General features: G+C 64.4%; 1 protein-coding gene across 1 annotated transcript; it reads right to left on the bottom strand.

Annotated features, from left to right (window-relative positions):
- Window positions 1-31: 31 nt before the first annotated feature.
- On the bottom strand, window positions 32-16,005 carry LOC119696560 (A.superbus venom factor 1-like). The gene is made up of 15 exons (XM_038126304.1): window positions 15,861-16,005; window positions 13,190-13,382; window positions 10,919-11,078; window positions 8,372-8,442; window positions 8,190-8,284; window positions 8,022-8,104; window positions 7,831-7,921; window positions 6,364-6,466; window positions 5,704-5,824; window positions 4,647-4,762; window positions 3,671-3,817; window positions 2,188-2,400; window positions 1,907-2,101; window positions 482-675; window positions 32-83 (listed from the first exon to the last, which is right to left on the bottom strand). Exons 1-15 carry the CDS (start codon window positions 15,965-15,967, stop codon window positions 32-34), a joined length of 1,941 nt encoding a protein of 646 aa, XP_037982232.1. The 5' UTR covers window positions 15,968-16,005.
- Between the last annotated feature and the right edge of the window lie 417 nt (window positions 16,006-16,422).

Raw genomic sequence — 16,422 nt, 5'->3', positions numbered from 1 at the left:
CACTGCCACCACCCAGGGATGATGGGGACAGTCATGACGGCCACCGCCACCACCCAGGGACAGCAGGACAGTTGTGACGGCCACTGCCACCACCCAAGGACAGTGGGGACAGGGACAACTGTGATGGCCACCACCAGGGGACGGTGGGGACAACCGTGATGGCCACCACCAGGGGACAGCAGGGACAACCGGGATTGCCACCACCAGGGGACAACAGGGACAACCGTGATGGCCACCACCAAGGGACAGTGGGGACAACCGTGATGGCCACCACCAGGGGACAGCAGGGACAACCGTGATGGCCACCACCAGGGGACAGCAGGGACAGGGACAACTGTGATGGTCACCACCAGGGGACAGCAGGGACAACCTTGATGGCCACCACCAGGGGATGGTGGGGACAACCGTGATGGCCACCACCAGGGGACAGTGGTGACAACCTTGATGGCCACCACCAGGGGACAGCAGGGACGGCCATGACCATCCCTTGGGGACATCGAGGACAGGCCCACCCACCTTGGTCTGGGTGAACTTGTTCTTGTTGAGGACGAAGACCCCCTTGTCCACGGCCACCAGCCCCACGTAGGCCTTGTGGTCGCCCTCGATGCGCAGCCTCATCTGCTTCCCCGGCTCCTGGACGGCTTTGTCACCTTCGGTGGCCCCCTTCACCACCAGCTGCCACAGACACGCGAGGTGACGTCCCCAGGATGTCCCCAAAAGCCACTTTTGTCCCCCCAGGTGGCCATGGGCTTCATGTCTGGGCCATCACCAGGCCACCTGGGCCACCCAGGAGATGTCCAAGTTCCTCATGGAGCGTCCAAAACCACACGGGTGACACCAAACCCCCACCAGGGGCCACTCGGGTCCCTCGATGTCCCCTCAAGCCCTTCCAAAGGTCCCCAAGGATCTCAAGGTCCCTCCCAAAGGTCCCCCAGATCCCTCAAGGGCGCCCCAAGCCCCTCAAGGACCCCCCCAGGTCCCACAAGGTCCCCACCGTCCCTTCCAAAAGACCCCAAACCCCTCAAAAGTCCCCCAAACCCTTCCAAAGGTCCCCCAAGTCCCTCAAGGGCTCCCCAGGCTCATCCAAATGTCCTCCAGGTCCCTCAAAGGCCACCCAAGGTCCCCAAGGACCCCCCCCAAACCCCTCAAGGACCTCCCAGGTCCCTCAAGGGTGCCCCGAGCCCCTCAAAAGCCCCCTCAAGGCCACCCAAGTCCCTCATGACCTCCCAAGTCCCCCAAGGACCCCCCAAACACCTCAAGGACCTCCCAGGTCCCTCAAGGAGCTCCCAAGTCCCTCAAGAACCTCCCACATCCCTCAAGGACCTCCCAAGTCTCTCAAGACCACCCAACTCCCTCAAGAACCTCCCAGACCCCTCAAGGACCTCCCAGGTCCCTCAAGGCCACCCAAGTCCCTCATGGACCTCCCCAAACCCTCAAGGACCCCCCAACCACCTCAAGGACCCCCAAGGTCCCTCAAGGATCTCCCAAGTCCCTCAAGGATCTCCCAAGTCTCTCAAGGATCTCCAAGGTCCCTCAAGGACCCCCCAAACACTTCAAGGACTTCCCAAGTCCCTCAAGGATCTCCCAAACACCTCAAGAACCTCCCAAGTCCCACATGGATCTCCCAAACACCTCAAGGACCTCCCAAGTCCCTCAAGGATCTCCCAAACACCTCAAGGACCTCCCAAGTCCCTCAAGGACCTCCCAGGTCCCTCAAGGATCTCCAAGGTCCCTGAAGGACCCCCCCCCAAACCCCTCAAAGACCCCCAAGGTCCTTCAAGGACCCCCCAAACACCTCCAAAGCCTCCCAGACCCCCTCAAGGACCACTCCAGCCACCACCAAGGCCCATCCAATGTCTCCGAGACCTCCTCCCGACCACCCCTGGGGCCACCGGGGGACCCTCACCGTGCCCATGCAGGTGTCCTTGACGTCCACCCAGACGGAGTCGGCCACGATCTCGCCGGGCAGCACGTAGTAGTAGGCCACGACGCGGAAGGACGGGATGAGCTCCGGCGTCACCGGCAGGGTCATGGTCACCAAGCTCTGGCCGGCCTCGTGCCGCTGCCGGCCGGCTCGGACGATGCGTCCCTTGGTCATGATCTGGGAGAAACCCGAGCTCGGTGGCCACCCGGACGTCCAGGCGGCCACCGAGCCGGAGGGCGGCGGGTCGGACCGCGGGTACCCACCAGGTAGGTGAAGAACGGGACGGAGTTGCGGACGTTGTTGTTGCTGGTCTTGAGGTGGAAGTTGACGGCCACGTTGTCCCCGGGCTGCAGCTCGGTGGCGGCCACCGCCAGGTGCAGGAAGTTGCCCGAGGCGGCCTGGCTGCGGTAGGCCTGGGCCGTCATCTGCCGCGAGGCCTGGCGCTCCGGGGGCAGCCCCTCCTGGGCCGTGCGCACCTGGGACGGGTGACACGGGTGGCACTCGGTCAGCGGGGAGGGCTTGGCCACCGTAGGGGTTCCATGGAGGTCTTGGCCACCATGGAGGTCTTGGCCACCATAAAGGTCTTGGCCATCATAGAGGTTTTGGCCACCATAGAGGTTCCAGAGAGGTCTTGGCCACCATGGAGTCTTGGCCACCGTGGAGGTCTTTGCCATCATGGAGGTCTTGGCCATCATGGAGGTCTTGGCCACCAAGGAGATTTTGGCCACCACAAAGGTCTTGGCCATCATGGAGGTCTTGGCCACCACAAAGGTCTTGGCCATTGTGGAGGTCTTGGCCACCATGGAGGTCTTTGCCATCATGGAGGTCTTGGCCACCACAAAGGTCTTGGCCACCACAAAGATCTAGGCCATCATGGAAGTGTGTTGGTCATCATGGAGATTTTGGCCACCACAGAGGTCTTGGCCACCACAAAGGTCTTGGCCATCATGGAAGTGTGTTGGTTATCATGGAGATTTTGGCCACCATGGAGGTCTTGGCCACCACAAAGGTCTTGGCCACCACAAAGGTCTAGGCCATCATGGAAGTGTCTTGGTTATCATGGAGGTCTTGGCCATTGTGGAGGCGTGTTGGTTATCATGGAGATTTTGGCCACCATGGAGGTCTTGGCCACCATGGAGGTCTTGACCACTACAGTCACCTCAACCAAAGGGTGACCTCAGTTTTTGGCCAATGATGAGTGACCACAATGACCCCTGACCACCACGGATGTCCAGCCCATCCTGGTCCCCCAGTCCTGTTGTCCTGACCCTTGGTCATCACAACCGCTGGTCACTCCGACCATCTCAGCCACCTGAACCATGGGGTGACCTCAGTTTTTGGCCAGTGATGAGTGACCACAAAGACCCCTGACCACCACGGATGTCCAGCCCATCCTGGTCCCCCAGTCCTGCTGTCCTGACCCTTGGGGTCATCACAACCACGGGTCACTCCGGCCATCTCAGCCACCTCAACCCCCCGGTCCTTGGTCACTCTGGACATCTTGACCACCACAGTCACCTCAACCACTGGGTGACCTCAGTTTTTGGCCAATGCTGAGTGACCACAATGACCGTTGACCACCACGGATGTCCAGCCCATCCTGGTCCTCCAGTCCTGCTGTCCTGACCCTTGGGGTCATCACAACCGCTGGTCACTCCGGCCTTCTCAGAAGCCACCTGAACCCCCCGGTCACATCCCCACCCTCAGCCACCGCCGGTGAGGTGACGCCCGGTTGTCCCCACTCACGGTGATGGGGACGCTGTCCTTGTTGGCCGGCATGTTGAGGACCAGCCTGGCCGTGCCGTCGTGCCGGGTGGACACCTGGCCCTGGAAGCCATCGGCCTGGACGGTGACACGCGGAGCCGGGGACTGGTCGGGGTTGGTGACGTAAACCTGAAGGGGACACCGGGGGACGTGGGGACGTTACGTGGGGACACGGAGTGAGGGAAGGGACACTGGGAAGGGGTGGTGGCACTGGGAGGGGACACTGGGAAAGGTTGGTGGCACTGGGAGGGGACACTGGGAAGGGGTGGTGGCACTGGGAGGGGACACTGGGAAGGGGTGGTGGCACTGGGGAAAGGACACTGGGAAGGGGTGGTGGCACTGGGAGGGGACACTGGGAAGGGGTGGTGGCACTGGGAAGGGGTGGTGGCACTGGGAAGGGACACTGGGAAGGGGTGGTGGCATCGGGAAAGGTTGGTGGCACTGGTAGGGGACACCGGGAAGGGGTGGTGGCACCAGGAAAGGACACTGGGAAGGGGTGGTGGCACTGGGAAGGGGACACCAGGAAGGGGTGGTGACACTGGGAGGGGACACCAGGAAGGGGTGGTGACACTGGGAGGGGGTGGTGGCACTGGGAGGGGACACTGGGAAGGGTGGTGGCACTGGTAGGGGACACTGATACTGGGAATGGGTGGTGGCACTGGGAATGGGTGGTGGCACTGGGAAGGGGTGGTGACACTGGGAAGGGACACTGATACTGGGAAGGGGTGGTGGCACCAGGAGGGGTTGGTGGCACTGAAAAGGGACACTGGTACCAGCCAGTGACACCCGGTGACACGGGGACAGCTCACGGTCCCAAGTCCCTCTCAGGCGACACAGGGACATCACCCAGGGACCAACTTCTCCTCCACCCCCGTGCCCAGTTGTCCCCATGCCAGGACACCCCGTGGGTCCCGTGCCACCATCCGGGGGCCACCACTGTCCCCAAGGTGTCACCAACCGTGAGGTCGAAGGGCATCCCCGGCTTGAAGTACTTGGGGGTGCGCGTGAAGTGGATGCTGTAGGGGGACGTCACGATCTGGATGCCACCACGCTGGGCCTCCACCATGTCACTGCCTGCGGGGACACCGCGGTGGCCGTGTCACCTCCGGTCCCTGTCCCAGGTGTCCCCCCATCCTCGCTGTCCCTGTCCCCTCACTGTCCCCCTGCCACCCACCATGTCACTGCCTGCGGGGACACCGCGGTGGCCGTGTCACCTGTGGCCAGGGCTCCCTGTCCCCTGCCCAGATGGGTGGCCCCAGATGTCCCCCCTCATCATCGCTGTCCCCACCCCCCACATGTCCCCAGACTCATTGATGTCCCCCCTCTGTCCCCCCTGTCCTCCCCAGTCCCCTGTGTCCCCTGGATTCCTCCACCGTCCCTGTCCCCCAGTGTCCCCCCGCTGTCCCTGTCCCCAGTGTCCCCCCATTGTCCCTGTCCCCTGTGTCCCCCTGCTGTCCCTGTCCCCCGTGTCCCCCCATGTCCCCTTGTTGTCCCTGTCCCCCCATGTCCCCTCACTGTCCCTGTCCCCCCATGTCCGCTCAATGTCCCTGTCCCGCCATGTCCCATCGCTGTCCCTGTCCCCCCATGTCCCCTCACTGTCCTTGTCCCCCCATGTCCCCTTGCTGTACTTGTCCCCCGTGTCCCCCTGTTGTCCCTGTCCCCCCATGTCCCCTCGCTGTCCCTGTCCCCTGTGTCCCTCCGTGTCCCCCCATGTCCCCTCACTGTCCCTGTCCCCCCGTGTCCCCTCGCTGTCCCTGTCCCCCGTGTCCCCTTGCTGTCCTTGTCCACCCACGTCCCCACGTGTCCACCGGTATCCCCCCATGTCCCCTCACTGTCCCTGTATCCCCATTGTCCCCCCATGTCCCCCCATGTCCCCCCATGTCCCCTCGCTGTCCCGGTCCCCCCGTGTCCCCCCATGTCCCCCCATGTCCCCTCACTGGCCCTGTCCCCCCGTGTCCCCCCGTGTCCCCTCGCTGTCCCGGTCCCCCCGTGTCCCCCCGTGTCCCCACACAGACCTGACTCGGTGATGACGGTGACAGTGACGTAGAGGGAGAGTCCCACGAGCTCCTGGGGGTTGGGGAAGCGCTCGCGCAGGTGAGCCATGGACAGCACGGCCTGGCCGTCACCAGCCTGGACCTGGGGACACAGGGACACCGATGGGGACAGTGTTAGGGACAGCACGGGGACAGCACGGCCTGGCCGTCACCGGCCTGGACCTGGGGACACGGGGACATCGATGGGGACAGCGTTAGGGACAGCACGGGGACAGCACAGCCTGGGCGTCACCGGCCTGGACCTGGGGACACGGGGACACCGATGGGGACAGTGTTAGGGACAGCATGGGGACAGCACAGCCTGGGCGTCACCGGCCTGGACCTGGGGACACAGGGACACCGATGGGGACAGCGTTAGGGACAGCATGGGGACAGCACGGCCTGGCCGTCACCGGCCTGGACCTGGGGACATGGATGGGGACAGCGTTAGGACAGGCTTGGGGACAGCACGACCTGGCCGTCACCGGCCTGGACCTGGGGACACCGATGGGGACAGCGTTAGGACAGGCTTGGGGACAGTGTTAGGGACAGCAGGGGGACAGCACGGCCTGGCCGTCACCGGCCTGGACCTGGGGACATGGCTGGGGACAGGGCTGGGGACAGGGACAGTGCCAGACTCACCGGGACGCGCTGCAGGGACTGGGGGATGCTCTTCTTCTCGTCGTCCACCATGACCCCGAAGAGGACAAAGGCCATCCCCTCCACGTTCTCCCCATACAGGTACCTGGGGACAGCCACCGTGCCACCGTGTCACCGTGTCACTGTGTCACTCTGCCACCGTGTCACCGTGTTCCCATGTCCCCATCCTGCCACCCCTGTCCCTGTCATCCTGTCCCTGCCACCACCAATGTCCCCATCCTGCCCCCCCTCTGTCATCCCACTCCTGCCACCACCAATGTCCCCATGTCCCCATCCTGCCACTCCTCTGTCATCCCACCCCTGCCACCACCAATGTCCCCATGTCCCCATCCTGCCACCTCTCTGTCATCCCATCCCTGCCACCACCAATGTCCCCATGTCCCCATGCTGCCACCCCTCTGTCATCCCATCCCTGCCACCACCAATGTCCCCATGTCCCCATGCTGCCATCCTTCTCTCATCCCGTCCCTGCCACCACCAATGTCCCCATGTCCCCATGCTGCCACCCCTCTGTCATCCCATCCCTGCCACCACCAATGTCCCCATGCTGCCACCCCTCTGTCATCCCACCCCTGCCACCACCAATGTCCCCATCGTGCCACCCCTCTGCCATCCCATCCCTGCCACCACCAATGTCCCCATGTCCCCATGCTGCCACTCCTCTGTCATCCCACCTGTGCCACCACCAATGTCCCCATGTCCCCATGCTGCCACCCCTCTGTCACCCCGTCCCTGCCACCACCAATGTCCCCATGTCCCCATGCTGCCACTCCTCTGTCATCCCGTCCCTGCCACCACCAATGTCCCCATGTCCCCATCCTGCCACCCCTCTGTCATCCCACCCCTGCCACCACCAATGTCCCCATGTCCCCATCCTGCCACCCTTCTGTCATCCCGTCCTTGCCACCACCAATGTCCCCATGTCCCCATGCTGCCACTCCTCTGTCACCCCGTCCCTGCCACCACCAATGTCCCCATGTCCCCATCCTGCCACCCCTCTGTCATCCCACCCCTGCCACCACCAATGTCCCCATGTCCCCATCCTGCCACCCTTCTGTCATCCCGTCCTTGCCACCACCAATGTCCCCATGTCCCCATGCTGCCACTCCTCTGTCACCCCGTCCCTGCCACCACCAATGTCCCCATGTCCCCATCCTGCCACCCTTCTGTCATCCCACCCCTGCCACCACCAATGTCCCCATCCTGTCACCCCTCTGTCATCCCATCCCTGCCACCACCAATGTCCCCATGCTGCCACCCCTCTGCCATCCCATCCCTGCCACCACCAATGTCCCCATCCTGTCACCCCGTGTCCCACTCACCCTCCACCGTCCCCGTGCCACCCCCAGGGACAGCAGCAGAGCACCGCCGTCCCCTGTCCCCCCCCCGGGCAGGTGTGACCCCAGAGGGGACACTTTTGTCCCCAAACGGGGACACTTTGGGGGTCACCTGGCCCGGATGTTCACCCTGAAATCCTCCTGGCGGTCGATGTACAGGAACTTCTCCTCGAGGGTCATGGACACCTCAAAGCTCGGCAGCACTGCGGGGTGACATCGGTGACACCGGTGACATTGGTGACACCGCCACCCCTTGGGGACAGCCCCCGATGTCCCCAATGCCACCCCCCAGCCCTCACCCACCGTATTCCTTGACCTCGAACTGGGTGCTGAAGACCTGCTCCGGAGAATCCTCGAATTTGGCCGAAATCGTCCAGATGCCCAGGCTGGGGGAGGTGACAGGGAGGTGACAGTGAGGTGACAGCGCCGGGGCGTGTCCCCAAGCCACCACGGGGGGATGGTGACACCCACCTGACGACCTCGGGCAGGTTGTGGTTGAGGGACAGGATCCCGTTTTTGCTCGGGGACGACACCGGGACTTGTTCGATGATGACGTTGTCGGGCGTCTGAGGGGACAGGCGCGGGGCACCGTGTCACCCCCGTGTCACCCCCGTGTCACCCCCGTGTCACCTGTGCCACGCCAGGGCACTCACCTTGACCTCCACGATGACCGTCTTGGCCACCGGCTGCATGAGGTGGCCCACGGTGAAGAGGCGGCAGAGGACTGGGAGGGGACACAGGGGACAAGGTGAGGGGACACAGGGGACACAAGGGACAAGGTGAGAGGGGACACAAGGGACAAGGTGAGGGGACACAGGGGACACAGGGGACAAGGTGAGGGGACACATGGGACAAGGTGAGGGGACAACATGAGGGGAGACACAAGGGACACAAGGGACAAGGTGAGGGGACACAGGGGACACAAGGGACAAGGTGAGGGGACACAGGGGACAACGTGAGGGGACACCGGACACAAGGGACAAGGTGAGAGGGGACACAAGGGACAAGGTGAGGGGACACAGGGGACAACGTGAGGGGACACCGGACACAAGGGACAAGGTGAGAGGGGACACAAGGGACAAGGTGAGGGGACACAGGGGACAACGTGAGGGGACACCGGACACAAGGGACAAGGTGAGAGGGGACACAGGGGACAAGATGAGGGGACACACAGGACAAGGTGAGGGGACACAGGGGACAAGGTGAGGGGACACAGGGGACAACGTGAGAGGGGACACAGGGGACACAGAGGACACAGGGGACACACAGGACAAGGTGAGGGGACACAGGGGACAAGGTGAGGGGACACAAGGGACACCAGCATCCTGAAGTGTCTCCAACCCCCCACAGTGTCCCCATCCCTTCAATGTCCCCACAGTGTCGCCATCCCCGCGGTGTCCCCAGGTGTCCCCAGGTGTCCCCAGGTGTGCTCACCGGTGCTCCCGGGGGTGTCTCCAACCCCCCAAGGTCTCCCCATCCCCTCGGTGTCCCCACAGCGTCGCCCTCCCCGCGGTGTCCCCAGGTGTCCCCGCGGTGTCCCCGCGGTGTCCCCGCGGTGTCCCCAGGTGTCCCCAGGTGTCCCCAGGTGCGCTCACCAGTGGCCCTGGGGCGGTCTCCAACCCCCCAAGGTCTCCCCATCCCCTCGGTGTCCCCACAGTGTCCCCATCCCCTCGGTGTCCCCACAGTGTCGCCCTCCCTGTGGTGTCCCCAGGTGTCCCCGCGGTGTCCCCAGGTGTCCCCAGGTGTCCCCGTGGTGTCCTCAGGTGTCCCCAGGTGCGCTCACCACTGGCCCCCGCAGTGTCACCACACCTGTGATATCCTCACAGTGTCCCCATCCCCTCAGTGTCCCCACACTGTCGCCATCCCCTCGGTGTCTCCACAACGTCACCCTCCCCACAGTGTCCCCAGGTGTCCCCAGGTGTCCCCAGGTGTCCCCAGGTGCGCTCACCGGTGCTCCCGGGGGTGTCTCCAACCCCCCAAGGTGTCCCCATCCCCTCAGTGTCCCCACAGTGTCGCCCTCCCCTCGGTGTCCCCACAGTGTCGCCCTCCCTGCGGTGTCCCCTGGTGTCCCCGCGGTGTCCCCAGGTGTCCCCAGGTGTCCCCAGGTGTGCTCACCAGTGGCCCTGGGGCGGTCTCCAACCCCCCAAGGTCTCCCCATCCCCTCGGTGTCCCCACAGTGTCCCCATCCCCTCGGTGTCCCCACAGTGTCGCCCTCCCTGTGGTGTCCCCAGGTGTCCCCAGGTGTCCCCAGGTGTCCCCGTGGTGTCCTCAGGTGTCCCCAGGTGCGCTCACCGGTGCTCCCCGGGGTGTCTCCAACTCCCCAAGGTGTCCCCATCCCCTCAATGTCCCCACAGTGTCGCCCTCCCCTCGGTGTCCCCACAGTGTCGCCCTCCCTGCGGTGTCCCCGCAGTGTCCCCGCGGTGTCCCCAGGTGTCCCCAGGTGTCCCCGCGGTGTCCCCAGGTGTCCCCAGGTGTCCCCGTGGTGTCCTCAGGTGTCCCCAGGTGCGCTCACCACTGGCCCCCGCAGTGTCACCACACCTGTGATATCCTCACAGTGTCCCCATCCCCTCAGTGTCCCCACACTGTCGCCATCCCCTCGGTGTCTCCACAACGTCACCCTCCCCGCAGTGTCCCCAGGTGTCCCCAGGTGTCCCCAGGTGTCCCCAGGTGCGCTCACCGGTGCTCCCGGGGGTGTCTCCAACCCCCCAAGGTGTCCCCATCCCCTCAATGTCCCCACAGTGTCGCCCTCCTCGTGGTGTCCCCGCAGTGTCCCCGCGGTGTCCCCAGGTGTCCCCAGGTGCGCTCACCAGTGGCCCTGGGGGTGTCTCCAACCCCCCAAGGCGTCCCCATCCCCTCAATGTCCCCACAGTGTCACCATCCCCTCGGTGTCCCCGCGGTGTCGCCATCCCCTCGGTGTCCCCACAATGTCGCCCTCCCCGTGGTGTCCCCACGGTGTCCCCAAGGTGTCCCCAGGTGTCCCCAGGTGTCCCCAGGTGTCCCCACAGTGTCCCCAGGGCGCTCACCAGTGGCCCTGGGGGTGTCTCCAACCCCCCAAGGTGTCCCCATCCCCTCAATGTCCCCACAGTGTCGCCCTCCCCTCGGTGTCCCCACAGTGTCGCCCTCCGCGCAGTGTCCCTGGGTGTCCCCGCGGTGTCCCCAGGTGTCCCCAGGTGTCCCCAGGTGTCCCCAGGTGTGCTCACCGGTGCTGCCGGGGGTGTAGATGGGCTTGTCGGTCTGCACGAAGATGTGGCCGCTCTGCAGGGACACCAGCAGCACCTTCTCCAGCGTCACCGCGGCCACCCGCGCTGTCACCGTCACAAAGCGCTTCCCCTGGCCCTGCGGCAGGTCCCTGGCCGACACCTGCGGGGACAGGGACACTGGGGACATCCACGGGGACAGGGACACTGTGGACATTGGGGACAGGGACACTGGGGACATCCACGGGGACAGGGGACACTGGGGACAGGGACACTGGGGACATCCATGGGGACAGGGACACAGGGGACATTGGGGACATCCATGGGGACAGGGGACACAGGGGACATTGGGGACATTCACAGGGACACTGGGGACATCCACGGGGACAGGGACGGTGGGGACATCCATGGGGACAGGGGACACTGGGGACATCCATGGGGACAGGGGACACTGGGGACAGGGACACTGGGGACATCCACGGGGACAGGGACGGTGGGGACAGAGGACACTGGGGACATCCACGGGGACAGGGACGGTGGGGACACTGGGGACATCCACGGGGACAGGGGAAACTGGGGACATCCATGGGGACAGGGGACACTGGGGACAGGGGACACTGTGAACATTGGGGATAGGGGACACTGGGGACATTGGAGACAGGGGACAGTGGGGACATCCACGGGGACAGGGACACTGGGGACATCCATGGGGACACTGGGGACATCCACGGGGACAGGGGACACTGGGAACAGGGGACACTGGAGACATCCACAGGGACAGGGACACTGGGGACATCCATGGGGACACTGGGGACATCCACGGGGACAGGGGACACTGGGAACATTGGGGACAGGGGACACTGGGGACATCCACAGGGACAGGGACACTGGGGACATCCATGGGGACAGTGGGGGCATCCACGGGGACAGGGACAGTGGGGACAGGGGACACTGGAGACATCCACGGGGACAGGGGACACTGGGGACACTGGGGACAGGGGACACTGGGGACATCCATGGGGACAGTGGGGACATCCACGGGGACAGGGACACTGGGGACAGGGGACACTGGGGACACCTGTGGGGACAGGGGACAGTGGGGACATTGGGGACAGGGGACACTGGGGACATCCACAGGGACAGGGACACTGGGGACATCCATGGGGACAGTGGGGACATCCACGGGGACAGGGACACTGGGGACAGGGGACACTGGGGACATCCACAGGGACACCTGGAGGTGACCACACCCATGTTCACCAGGAGTGACCACCCCTATGGACACCAGGAGTGACCACTCCCCTTGACACAGTATGACCAGCCCTATGGACACCAGGAGTGACCATGGTCCTTGACATGGTGTGACCACCTCCATGGACACCAGGAGTGACCACTCCCCTTGACATGGTGTGACCATCACCTGGACCCCAGGAGTGACCACCCCACCCCCCTGGACCCCAGAAGTGACCATCCCATCGCCCTGGACCCCAGGAGTGACCACCCCCCTGAACACCAGGAGTGACCACTCCCCTGGACCCCAGGAGTGACCACCCCCTGGACCCCAGGAGTGACCATCCCACCCCCTGGACCCCAGGAATGACCACCCCCCTGGACCCCAGGAGTGACCCCCCCTGGACCCCAGGAGTGACCATCCCACCCCCCTGGACACCAGGAGTGACCACCCCCTGGACCCCAGGAGTGACCATCCCATGCACCCTAGGAGTGACCACTCCCCTTGGCATAGTGTGACCACCCCCTGGACCCCAGGAGTGACCATCCCATGCACCCCAGGAGTGACCACCCCCTGGACCCCAGGAGTGACCACCCCCTGGACCCCAGGAGTGACCATCCCACCCCCTGGACACCAGGAATGACCACCCCCCTGGACCCCAGGAGTGACCACTCCCCTTGACATGGTGTGACCATCCCCTGGACACCAGGAGTGACCACCACCCTGGACCCCAGGAGTGACCACTCCCTGGACACCAGGAGTGACCATTCCCCTGGACACCAGGAGTGACCACCCCCTGGACCCCAGGAGTGACCACCCCCTGGACCCCAGGAGTGACCATCCCACCCCCTGGACCCCAGGAGTGACCATCCCACCCCCTGGACCCCAGGAGTGACCATCCCACCCCCCGGACATTCCCCACCCCCGTCCAGGGTTCAGTTCCCGTTTCCCGTCGCGGGCAGTGACCGCTGGGACGACGACCCCGCCGCGCTGGTGACCGGGGGGTGGTGGCAGTGACCACGGGGGGGTGGTGACACCGTTACCTTGATGGTGGCCGTGGCCATCATGCCCCCGGCGGGGCTCAGGGCCACGCGGGTCTGGAACAGGACCTGGCGCTTCAGGGGGAAGTCCTGCACCAGCAGCGAGGCCTCGGTGGCCGCGCTCAGCCCCGGGGCCTCCAGCACCACCTGCTCGTCCGTCTCCAGCCGCAGCACGGCCGGGGTCACCATGGTCACCCTGGGGACACCGAGGGGATGTCACAGATCCGCCCCCGGGGGGGTGGCGCGGCGCCCAGAAACCCCAAAAGGTGTCTAAAAAAACAGCTCGGGGATCTCACGGCACCCAGAAACCCCAAAATCTGCCCCGATATCACCTTGGGGACCTCAGAAACCCCAAAATGTGTCTAAAAACATCCCGGGGATCTCACAGCACCCGGAAACCCCAAAATCTGCCCCAATATCACCTTGGGGACCTCAGAAACCCCAAAATGTGTCTAAAAACATCTCGGGGATCTCACAGCACCCGGAAACCCCAAAATGTGTCAAAAAAACATCTTGGGGACCTCAGAAACCCCAAAATCTGTCCCCACAGAGCCCTGGGGACCTCACGGCGCCCAGAAACCCCAAAATCTGCCCCGATATCACCTTGGGGACCTCAGAAACCCCAAAATGTGTCTAAAAAAACAGCTCGGGGATCTCACAGCACCCAGAAACCCCAAAATGTGTCAAAAAAACATCTTGGGGACCTCAGAAACCCCAAAATGTGTCCCCAAAGCACCTTGGGGACCTCAGAAACCCCAAAATCTGACCCCAAAGCACCTTGGGGACCTCAGAAACCCCAAAATCTGTCCCCAAAGTACCTTGGGGATCTCAGAAACCCCAAAATCTGTCCCCACAAAGCCTTGGGGACCTCAGAAACCCCAAAATCTGTCCCCACAGAGCCCTAGGGACCTCACAGCACCCAGAAACCCCAAAATGTGTCCAAAAACATCTTGGGGACCTCGGAAACCCCAAAATCTGTCCCCAAAGTACCTTTGGGACCTCAGAAACCCCAAAATCTGTCCTCACGGAGCCCTGGGGACCTCAGAGCACCCAGAAACCCCAAAATCTGTCCCGATTTCATCTTGGGGACCTCGCAGGACACAGAAACCCCAAAATCGGTCCCGATATCAACTTGGGGACCTCAGAAACCCCAAAATCTGTCCCCACAGAGCCCTGGGGACCTCACAGCACCCAGAAACCCCAAAATGTGTCCAAAAACATCTTGGGGACCTCAGAAACCCCAAAATCTGTCCCCAAAGTACCTTGGGGATCTCAGAAACCCCAAAATCTGTCCTGATATCACCCTGGGGACCTCAGAAACCCCAAAATCTGTCCCCACAGAGCCCTAGGGACCTCAGAGCACCCAGAAACCCCAAAATCTGTCCAAAAACATCTTGGGGATCTCAGAAACCCCAAAATCTGTCCCTGATATCACCTTGGAGATCTCAGAGCACCCAGAAACCCCAAAATCTGTCCCGATATCACCCTGGGGACCTCACAGCACCCAGAAACCCCAAAATCTGTCCTGATATCACCCTGGGGACCTCGGAAGCCCCAAAATCTGTTCCCACAGAGCCCTGGGGACCTCAGAGCACCCCAAAATCTGTCCCCAAAGCACCCTGGGGACCTCAGAAACCCAAAATCTGTCCCAATATCCTCCTGGGGACCTTACAGCACCCAGAAACCCCAAAATCTGTCCCCACAGCACCCATGGTTGGGGGGATCCCACAAAAGGGGATCCCATGGGGGTCCCATGGGTGCAGGGGTCCCAGGGGTGGGGTTGGGGTCCCATGAATGGGTGTGGGGGTCCCATGGGTGGGGTTGAGGGGGGTCCCATGGATGGGGGGGTGTCCATGGATAGGGTGGGGGTCCCATGGGTGGGGGTTGGATGGGGGTCCCGTGGGTGGGGTTGAGGGGGGTCCCATGGGTGGGGTTGAGGGGGGTCCCATGCATGGGGGGTGTCCATGGATGGGGTGGGGGGGTCCCATGGGTGGGGTTGGGGTCCCATGGGTGGGGATTGGGGTGGGGGTCCCATGGGTGGGGATTGGATGGGGGTCCCATGGGTGGGGTTGAGGGGGGGGGTCCCATGGATGGGGGGGTGTCCATGGATGGGGTGGGGGTCCCATGGGTGGGGGGGTCCATGGATGGGATGGGGGTCCCATGGGTGGGGTTGAGGGGGGGTCCCATGGATGGATGGGGGTCCCATGGATGGGGGTGGGGTGTCCATGGATGGGGTGGGGGTCCCATGGGTGGGGATTGGGGTGGGGGTCCCATGGGTGGGGGCTGGATGGGGGTCCCATGGGTGGGGATTGGGATGGGGGGTCCCATGGGTGGGGGTTGGATGGGGGTCCCATGGGTGGGGTTGAGGGGGGTCCCATGGATGGGGGGGTGTCCATGGATGGGATGGGGGTCCCATGGATGGGGTTGAGGAGGGTCCCATGGGTGGGGTTGGGATCCCATGGGTGGGGATTGGGATGGGGGTCGCATGGGTGGGGTTGAGGGGGGGTCCCATGGGTGGGGTTGAGGGGGGTCCCATGGGTGGGGGGGTGTCCATGGACGGGGTGGAGGGGGTCCCGTGGGTGGGGTTGAGGGGGGGTCCCATGGGTGGGGTTGAGGGGGGTCCCATGGGTGGGGTTGAGGGGGGTCCCATGGGTGGGGGTCCCCGATATCTCACAGCTGAGCGCGGGCGGGGGTCCCGAGCAGCGCCGGGGAGCCGAGGAGGAGGAGGAGGAGGAAGAGGAGGGGAGGATGAGGAGGGGGGGGCAGCGCCGGAGCCCCCATGGCCGCAGGGAGGCGACAGCGACAGCGACGGCGACAGCGACGGCGACAGCGGGGGGGGGGGTCCCTTTATGGTGGCCCCGGTGGTTAATGGGTAACCCGAGCCCTGCCCCCACCCATGGGTGGGGGTGACGGTGGGGGTGGGGGGTGGGGGAGGGGGGGGGGGAGCTCTCCGGCCACCTGGGTGGGGGTGGGGTGACACCGCCGGGACCCCCGTGCCAAGGGGGGGGTGGCACTCGTTGGGGGAGGGGGTCCCGCACCCTTGGGTGGGGGTTGGGCCCCCCCCCTCCCCCCTTCCCATCCAGAGTGGGGGGAGGGGCGGGCCGGTCGTTCCTCATTTCGGGGAAGGAGCTGGCGAGGGGCCACCGCGGGGCTTGCGACATCGCGGGGACACGCGAGGGGGGGTCGCGACGGGGGACCAGGGGACAGCGGGGGACACCTGGGGACACTGCTGGGCT

This window comes from Motacilla alba, unplaced genomic scaffold (genome assembly GCF_015832195.1).
Source record: "Motacilla alba alba isolate MOTALB_02 unplaced genomic scaffold, Motacilla_alba_V1.0_pri HiC_scaffold_34, whole genome shotgun sequence".
NCBI lineage: Eukaryota > Metazoa > Chordata > Aves > Passeriformes > Motacillidae > Motacilla > Motacilla alba.
Note: the sequence above shows the minus strand (reverse complement) of the source record. Positions and strands in the feature narration are given on the sequence as shown.

Coding starts and splice junctions, on each gene's coding strand:
- LOC119696560 (XM_038126304.1), bottom strand. CDS start 15,967: ATGGGGGCTCCGGCGCTGCCCCCCCCTCCTCATCCTCCCCTCCTCTTC. Junction 8,105..8,189: donor AACCTGCCCGAGGTCGTCAG/GTGGGTGTCACC, acceptor CACCTCCCCCAG/CCTGGGCATCTGGACGATTT. Junction 7,922..8,021: donor GTTCGAGGTCAAGGAATACG/GTGGGTGAGGGC, acceptor GTCACCCCGCAG/TGCTGCCGAGCTTTGAGGTG.